This window comes from Rhincodon typus, chromosome 1 (genome assembly GCF_021869965.1).
Source record: "Rhincodon typus isolate 14 chromosome 1, sRhiTyp1.1, whole genome shotgun sequence".
In the NCBI taxonomy this organism is placed as follows: Eukaryota; Metazoa; Chordata; class Chondrichthyes; order Orectolobiformes; family Rhincodontidae; genus Rhincodon; species Rhincodon typus.
In genome coordinates, this window is record NC_063332.1 from 61,012,341 (window position 1) to 61,022,230 (window position 9,890).

A 9,890-nucleotide genomic window follows, 5' to 3' on the forward strand; every position below is an offset into this window, starting at 1 on the left:
ATTTTCAAAGACACGCAAAAACAGAGGCAGTTGAGACTCCAGATGAACAAAAAATTAATAAGGAGCAAGTATTAGAAATATTGGCTGAATTTAAAATTGAGATGCTACTTTAATTTAACCATTTGCACTGAGAATATGAACAGAATATTGGACCTTATGGTGGCATTAGCCATAATTTACAATTCTCCTTTGAAATAAGAGTTGGTGGCAAAGGTCTTGAGAATTTCAAATGTTATATCCTTATTCAAATATGTTCAGCAACTAAAGGCCAGTCAGTTTAATCTCAGGAAAGAAATTTTGATATGATAATCTGGAACAAAGTTAAGTCCTTTGTACATATATGTATTAATTGAAGTAAGCCTACACAGATTCATAGGACATAAGAACAGGGGTAGGCCATTCAGCCTGATAAGCTTGTTCCACAATTCAGTGAGATCATGGCCGATCTGTGGCCTAACCCATATACCTACCTTTGGCCCATATCCTTTATTACCTTTGCTTAACAAAAGATTATCTCAGATTTAGAATTCACAACTGAGGACCAATTTTGTTTAATTTGATTGAGTTTTTGATCAAGTAGCAGGCAAGGTTGATGAGGTTAATGCTATTGAGGTGGTGTGCATGGACTTCCAAAAGCATTTGATAAAGTGAAATGTTTCAAAGAGGTGGTGTCATAGTGGTAATGTCACTGAACTAGTAATCCTGAACCCCAGCCCCACCACACCCGGCACTTTTCCCTGCAACTGCAGGAAGTGCTACACCTGCCCCTACACCTCCCCCCTCACCCCCATCCCAGGCCCCAAGAAGACTTTCCACATCAAGCAGCTGTTCACCTGCACATCTGCTAATGTGGTATACTGCATTCGCTGTTCCCGTTGTGGCCTCCTCTACATCGGGGAAACCAAGCTGAGGCTTGGGGACCGCTTTGCAGAACACCTACGCTCGGTTCGCACTAAGCAACTGCACCTCCCAGTCGCGAACCATTTCAACTCCCCCTCCCATTCCTCAGACGACATGTCCATCCTGGGCCTCCTGCAGTGCCACAACGATGCTACCCGAAGGTTGCAGGAACAGCAACTCATATTCCGCTTGGGAACCCTGCAGCCCAATGGTATCAATGTGGACTTCACAAGCTTCAAAATCTCCCCTCCCACTACTGCATCCCAAAACCAGCCCAGCTCGTCCCCGCCTCCCTAACCTGTCCTTCCTCCCACCTATCCCCTCCTCCCACCTCAAGTCCCACCCCCATCTCCTACCAACTAACCTCATCCCGCCCCCTTGACCAGTCCGTCCTCCCTGAACTGACCTATCTCCTCCCTACCTGCCCACCTACACTCACCTTTACTAGCTCCATCCCCGCCTCTTTGACCTGTCTGTTTCCTCTCCACCTATCTTCTCCTCTATCCATCTTCTATCCGCCTCCCCCTCTCTCCCTATTTATTTCAGAACCCCCATCCCCTCCCCCATTTCTGAAGATGGGTCTAGGCCCGAAACATCAGCCTTCCTGTTCCTCTGATGCTGCTTGGCCTGCTGTGTTCATCCAGCTCTACACCTTGTTATCCCAGGTTAATGTTTTGGGGATATGAAGATTTGAATCCAGTCGTGGCAGATGATGAAATTTGAATTGAATAAAAATCTGTAACAAATTAGCTAACCTAATGGTAACCGTATAACCACTGTTAATTGTTGTAAAAACACATTTCGTTCACCAATGACCTTTAGGAAACAAAATCTACCATCATTGCTTGTTCTGACCTACTCATCACTCCAGACCCACAGCAATGTGGTTGACTCTCAGTTACCCTCAGGATGGCCAATAATGCTCCCTTACCAAGGATGCGCATTACCCAAGAATAAGTAGATAAAAGATGGCTTGTCAAAGAAGTATAAAGACCAATGCATTCCTTAATCCATTTCAATGATGTAGACTAGAATGTGCAGAATACAATTTCACGTCCCTTTTAAATCTTTTCCCTCTCACCTTAAACCTATGTCCTCTAGTTTTGGACTTCCCTCTTCTTGGCTATTCACCTTATCTATGTCTCTCATGATTTTGTAAACCTCTATAAGGTCATCTGTCAGCCTGTGATGCTCCAGGGAAAATAGCCCCAGCCTGTTCAGCCTCTCCATTCAACCCTGGCGGCACCCTTGTAAATCTTCTCTACTCTAGGATAGTTTGAGCTTGTATGTCACAATTGTAGATTAATGAATGTTTTATTGGTAAAGCACCTATGTTTCTTTTTTAGGTCAAACTAAATATATTTAAAACTGGAATGAAAGATACTGTTTCAGCTTGGAGCAGGCATGGGTGGTATTACCTGTCATCTACATCAAGTGGTTGCAAGTTGCACTCTGGAATTCTTGCCAAATCATAGATGATATCACTGTATCCAGCTGCTGCTGCTATATGCACACTTGTCTTCCCATTTTCATCATCATAGTTTATTATAGATGGGCTCAGGTGATGATCCAGAATGAGGGAAGTCATAGCTCTATTCCCACTCTAGAAAGAAGTACAAATAAAGGGACTTAAACAATGCTGCATGATTTGACAATGATGGCAGTCTGCATTGTTCTGATGCTATAGCAATGCTGTCTTTGAGGTGGATGTGGGATGCCACAGTAGCACTGACAAGCAATAAAATGCACTGAGTGCAGTGTTCAGCTGACGTAATTCAAAATGGCTGCTAGCTTGTCTGCAGTCATTTAAAATAACTTGCATTTTTACAATGTAGCTGCATTATTAAAACATTACACCGCTAGCAAATTTCATATCCAATAGCTGTTATGTATCGTGGCCCATTATCCACTATAATATTTTCTAAGCAACCTGTTCAGAACTGTTATTACCCACTCTAGGAGCAGGTGGAACTTGAACCTGGGCCTCCTGGCTCTTTTATCCACTATGTTGTAACTATTTATAATAATTGATAAGATAATTTATTGACTGGAATGAATGGGGGGGCTTCCACTTCACTGTACTTATGTAAGAACTGGAATATTACTATTTCTACAATGTCATTTGAATGTTTAAGGTCAACAGAGGCTACTTACACGTATTATTTTGCTGGAAATATTAACCAATTTATTGCAAATCATGTGGTTGCAAGTTGCACTCTGGAAGTCAGAGGTATTGCCTCTCAAAATAGTAAATGAAGGTGGGTTATTTAAATATATTAACCTAACGTTTAAAATGTTGGTAGTTTACTGCCATTCACTGATTTTTTTAAGGACGTAACTAAAAAGATTGATGAGGGCAGAATGGTAGACTTTGTCTACATGGTCTTTAGCAAAGCCTTTGAGAATGTTCTGCATGGTAGACTAATTAGTAAAGTTAGATCATGTGGGATTCTGGGAGAGCTTGCCAAATGGAAACAAAATTGGTAGGTGACAGGGTGGTGGTGGAGTGTTCTTTTTTTGGACTGGAGGCCTGTGACCAGCAGGGGTTCCACAGCGATCAGTGCTGCATCCACTTTTGTTTGTCATTTATATATATGATTATGATAAGAATTTAGGAGGCATATTTAGTAAGTTTCTGGATGACACCAAAATTGGTTATAAAGTCAACAGTGAAGAAGGTTATCCAAGATTACAAAAGGATCTTGATCGATAAACAAAAATGCAATAGCTCCTCCTCTTGGATTCATTAAAATTCTGTGGTGCAAACTATATGTAACCATGTAATTGTACTGCAATAAAAGATAATTGCTGACAGTATACTCGTTACAAAGGAAATGTCTTTTACAAAATCACATTGCATTTGTTGACAGTGATTTGTTTAGAAAGATGACATTTATCAATTTCCGTATGATTCCTAGTTCTGACAATAAGTGTAACACTATGCTCTAATTCTCACCAAACCCTTAATCAATACCATGTAACCTAATTTCTTCATTATCCAAGGTAAAGTCTCAACTTCTTCACATTTCAGCCGAGAGAAGAAACTTTTGTTGATTTATTTCTTTGCCTACCTAGCCACGAGGCAAATTATGTTGTAACAACTGTATGTCACCAAGAGCAGCTAAGAACATATCAGAAATTGAACCAAGATGTTCCGAGTCTTTATGGTTTGGTTCCAATATAGTGCAGTTCATTTATCCCTGCTATTTTTAAATAATTCAATTTGAATTAGAAAATAATTTTACCTGCACTGCCCAGTGAAGTGCTGTTTTAAAGTCTTTGTCAACCAATGTTGGATCAGCTCCTTTCTGTAGTAAAGCCTGTACATGCTGTGGCCTGTTGTGAAAAGCAGCCCAATGCAATGGGGTCATACCCTGAAGGATAAAGAACCAAATGTTAAAATCTTGGGGCAAACATATATTTAGTTTATGATTGGAAATTTTCTTTTTCTTTGGACTGTGTCCCATAATGAAGTAAATAATGTCTGGCTTATAGCAGTTACATAATTTTTATGTAATGACAGGGTTAATTGGTAAAATGAACTTGAAAATGATGCTCAAGAAGTTCTCAAAAATTCTCTGTGCCATATTTCTCATTGGACGTGGGTATTAGCAGGCACAATTGATCCATTTTTTTCATCCTCTATCTCGTCTGAGCACATTCGTACAAAATGAGAGGATGTTCATCGTCAAGTTAGCCAGGGCAAATAGACAGCTGGGATGCGGAATAGGATAGGGAAAGGTTGGTTGTAAAAGTTTCATTCACTTTATTTTCATTAAGTTGAAGAAATATTTCAGCAGTATTGCCCTTGTTTCCATTAGGCTGCAGCTGGTCAGCTTCAGAGAGCTCTAATGACCGCCCACCCCACAAAAGAAATCTCATAAATTAAAATAGAGTACAAGAACAGGGAGGTATTGTTGAACTTGTGGAGAGAGTGCAGAAGTGAAGAATAGTTCCAGGAATGAAAAAGTTCAGATTTGAGGCTAGATTGAAGAGATTGTGACTGTTCTCCACAGAGAGAAGAGAGCTGAGAGGAGATTTGATAGCGTTTTTAAAAACCATGAACAGGCTGGACAGATTAGATAGAGAGAATCTATTCATGCTCACAAAAGAAAAAAAAACTAGAGAGCATCGATTTGAAGCGATATACAAACGAAGCAAAGGTTATGCGGGAAAAAATGTTTTCACACTTTGGGTCAGGGAATGGAATATACTGTCTGGAAATGCAGTGGAGGCAAGTTAGTTAACGCATTCAAGAGGGCATTGGATGATTTTTTGGATAGAAGTAGTGCCCAGAGGTATGGGGAAAAGGCATGAGATTGGTACTAGGGTAATAGAACTGGTGCAGGCATAATGAGCCAAATGACTTCCTTCGGCACCATAACAATACTGTGATTTGGGAAATAACAACACATTCAATTACTTTGAGAAGGAAAGGAAAGTTGAACAGAGGATAGTATTTGCAAGGGCAGTAGGAAAACAGGGAGATAGCCTGATACTTGGAGAGAATCAATTGAAGCTTGTGATAGTGAACAGTGTTGTATATTTTTAAATTCTGGCACTGACTGAATGAATTGATATATTAATTTCATGATCTTCTACTTTATTTTCTTATAATCTAATTAAAATTTACACACAGCAAAATATAATGCAAAAATCTCCTGCTTTAGTTTATGAGAGCAATTAGCCAGTTATGTCTTTTCTCCACTGTTTCCGCCAATCGTCTGCCCAAATTACAGAAGGAGATTAGAAAACCCTGATAGAGGTTATGGCTCTAGCATTGTTAATATGGTCTAGCACAGGATTGTCAGTTCTTAAACGTTTATTTGAATGATGTAGTCAACAGATTAAAAAAATCACTTTTTCATGTACCTCATTGTCTTGATGATTTATCTCACACATTGTTGTTTGCTGCAACAGTACAGCCAGCAGTCTAGAGGAAAAGAAAGATAGTTTTTAATGTAGCAATACAAAAATCAGTCATGGATAGCAAATCTGTTTATATTAATTCATAGATCTTCATGTTTAGAGGAAGGGGGGTTAACTTGCGTCTTTTTCATAAATTCATTGGTTATAGAGTCATACAGTACAGAAACAGGCCCTTTGATTCAACTTGTCCATGCCAAACAGGTATCCTAAACTGAACTAGTCCCATTTGCCTGCGGAGATAGCAAGAACCGCAGATGCTGGAGTCAGAGTCAATACATTGTGGAGCTGGTGGAACACAGCAGGTCAGGCAACATCAGAGGAACAGCATCCTAATGAAGAGTGTAAACCCAAAACATCAACTTTACTGCTCCTCTGATGCTGCCTGACCTGCTGTGTTCCACCAGCTCCACAATGTATTGACTCCCTTTTGCCCGCATTGGCCCACATCCCTCTAAACCTTTCCTATTCATGTATTTGTTCAAATGTCTTTTAAATGTTGTAATTATATCTGCCTCTACCCCTTCCTCTGACAGTTCGTACCATACACACAGCACCCTCTGTGTGAAAATGTTGCCCCTCAGGTCCTTTTAAATCGTCCCCTCTCACCTTAAACCTATGCCCTCTAGTTTTGGATTCCCCTGTCCTTGGAAAAAGACCTTGGCTATTCACCTTGTCTATGCATCTCATAATTTTATAAACCTCTATAAAGTCACTAAAATAACTCCACAGAGGCCGGTATCCTATCACCAAGTCACCCTTTATTTACATGTAGCGAGTCCTTGACACTGCTCTAGCTCTGTCAGAGTGAAAAGGATGTCTGACACACCTATTCTTATCTGTCAGCCAGGGCTCCCTGATTGGACCAGATTAACACCCCTAATCAGGGAGAACTCATATTGTATGAGGCCCACTTGGCTGATCTCATTATAATCACTGCAATTGCTCATCAGCCTCCAACGCTCCAGGGAAAAAAATCCCAGCCTATCCAGCCTCTCCTCATAACTCAAACCCTGCAGTCCTGGTAACATCCTTGTAAATTTTTCTGTACCCTTTCCAACTTAACAACGTACAGAACTGTCTGTCCAGAATTATCATCCTTTTTAGTCTCTTGCATGAATCAACTTGCTGTATTTTACTACAGCTGGGCATTTCATGACTCCCGTTTGCTGGATTTACAGTTGAATAGTTTTAAATGAAACAAAAAGTCCAGTGTTACTGGAGGTGCAGGCTGATTTTTTTTTAATTTATTCATTTGCGGGACTTGGGCATCATGGCTGGCCAGCATTTCTTGCCCATCCCTAGTTGCCCTTGAGAAGGTGATGGTGAGCTGCCTCCTTGAACCACTGCAGTCTAGCTGCTGTGGGTTGACCCACAATGCCATTAGGCAAGGAATTCCAGGATTTTGACCAGAACACTGAAGGAATGGTGATATATTTCCAAGTCAGGATGGTGAGTGGCTTGGAGAGGAACTTGGAGATGGTGGTGTTGCCATATATCTACTGCCCTTGTCCTTCTGGATGGAAATGTCATGGAACATGTCACACATGTAATGTGTGAGGATCTTTGGTGAATTTCTGAAGTACAAGTTGTAGATAGTACACACTGCTGCTACTGACAATTGGTGGTGGAAGGAGTAGATGCTTGTGGATGTAGTGCCAGTGAAGTGGGCTGCTTCTTGAGTGTTGTTGGACTTGCACTCATCCAGGCAAGGGGGGAGTATTCCTTCACACTCCTGACTTGTGACTTATAGATGGTGGACAGGTTCTGGGGAGTCAGGAGATGAATTACTTGCTGCAGTATTCCTAGCTTCTGATCTGCTGTTGTAGCCACTGTCTTTATGTGGTGAGCCCAGTTGAGTTTCTTGTCAATGATAAACCTCAGGATGTTTATAGTGGGGGATTCAGTGATGGTAACACCATGGAATGTCAAGAGGCGTGATTGGATTGCCTGTTATTGGTGATGGGTGAGTGGAGCGATGGTTTACCAGGCTGATTCTGGGAATGGCAGGTCTGAAATATGTGGAGAGATTGACTAGGTTGGGATTGTATTTGCTAGTGTTTAGATGAATTGGGGGGAATCTCATAGAGATTTATAAAATTCTAACAGGACTGGACAGGGTAGATGCAGGGAGGATGTTGCTGATGGTGGGTGTGTCTAGAACCAGGGGTCGCAGTATGAGGATTTGGGGTAGATGATTTAGGACGGAGATGAGGAGAGATTTCTTCACCCAAAGAGTGGTGAGCCTGTGGAATTCATTATCACAGGAAGTAGTTGAGGCCAAACATTTAATGTATTTAAGAGGCGACTAGATATAGCACTTGGGACAAATGGGATCAAAGGTTATGGGGAGAAAGCAAGATTAGGCTATTGAGTTGGACGATAGCCATTGTGAAGAATTGGCGGAGCAGGCTCAAAGGGCCGAATGGCCTCCTCCTACTCCTATCATCTATGTTTCTATTGTCATAGCCTGGCATTTTGTGTGGCGTAAATGTTGCTTGCTACTTGTCAGCCTAAGCCTTGATATTGTTCAGATCTTGTTGCATTTGAACATGGACTTCCTCAGTATTCCTCAGTATCTGAGAAGTTGTGATTGGTGCTGTGCATTGTGCAATCATCAGCGAACATCCTTACTTTTCACCTTATGATGGAAGGTTGTTGATGAAGCAGCTGAAAATGGTCCGGTCTAGGACATTATCCTGAGGATCTCTTTAGAGATATCCTGGAGCTGAGATGATTGATCTCCAACAACCACAACCATCTTCCTGTGTGTCAGGTATGACTCCAACAAACACAGAGTTTGCCACCGATACCCATTTATTTCAGTTTTACAAGGATCCTTGATGCCACACTCAGTCAAATACAGCCTTGTTGTTAAAAGCTGTCACTCTTACCTCACCTCTGGAATTCAGCCGTTTTGTCCATGTTTGAACCAAGGCTGTAATGAGATCAGGAGCTGAGTGGCCCTGGTGGAACCCAAACTGGGCGTCACTGAGCAGGTTATTGCTGAGCAGGTGCTGCTTGATAGCACTGTTGATGACACCTTCCATCACTTTACTGATGATCAAGAGTAGACTGTGGGGCCGATAATCAACTGAGTTGGATTTGTCCTGCTTCTTGCGCACAGGACATACCTGGGCAATTTTCCACATTGTCAGATAGATACCAGTGGGAGATAGTCATTAACAATTTATCATATTGTTAAAAGGGACTTGTGTTAAAAATTATTACAAACACAATATCACAAATAGTTTGTGATATTACAGTATAAACTCAACAAACAAGGATTGTGTAATCAGGGAGCTCTTCAGAACTAGTTTAGGAGTAAAGGCTTCCCATCTATTAGATCATAGAGTCATATAGATATACAGTGTGAAAACAGACCCTTCAGTTCAACTTGTCCATGCTGACCAGATATCCTAAATAAATCTAGTCCCATTTGGCCTATAACCCTCTAAATCCTTCCTATTAATATTCCCATCCAGATACCTGTTAAATGTTGTAATCGAACCAGCCTCCACCACTTCCTCTGGCAGCTCATTTCCATATATGCACCACCCTCTGTGTGAAAAGGTTGCCCTTAGGTCCCTTTTATATCTTTTCCCTCTCACCTTAAACCTATGCCCTCTAGTTTTGGACTCCTCCACCCTGGAGAAAAGACCTTGCCTATTTACCCTATCCATGCCTCTTATGATTTTATAAACCTTAATAAGGTCACCCCTCGGCCTCCGATGCTCCATGGAAAATAGCCTCAACCTATTCTACCTCTTCCTAAAACTCAAACCCTCCAACTCTGGCAACATCCTTGTAAATTTTTTCTTAATCCTTTCTAGTTTCACCATATCCTTCCTATAGGAGGGAAACCAGAATTGCATGCAATACTCCAAAAGATATTGAGAGTTGGGCTACAGAATTTCAAATTTGCAATTTATTTTACTGTCAGAAAGCAAGTCCCCAAAGCCAAACAATTCAATTTTAACCCCACTGCGAAGCCTCTTCTAAGGATGCCTAACCTGAAGAAGTTACCCTCCTCCCTCCGGACAAACCTCAAGGGATCTCTATCC

The 9,890-nt window shown here is 41.3% G+C and overlaps 1 protein-coding gene across 1 annotated transcript in view; it reads right to left on the bottom strand.

Annotated features, from left to right (window-relative positions):
- Positions 1–9,890, bottom strand: part of ankrd55 (ankyrin repeat domain 55) — a 68,923-nt gene that overhangs the window by 26,958 nt on the left and 32,075 nt on the right. The window contains exons 5-7 of the mRNA XM_048597442.1: positions 5,773–5,833; positions 4,146–4,274; positions 2,319–2,503 (exon numbers count right to left, since the gene is read on the bottom strand). Of these exons, the coding sequence (XP_048453399.1) occupies positions 2,319–2,503; positions 4,146–4,274; positions 5,773–5,833 (375 nt within the window). The remainder of the gene's footprint in view (positions 1–2,318; positions 2,504–4,145; positions 4,275–5,772; positions 5,834–9,890) is intronic.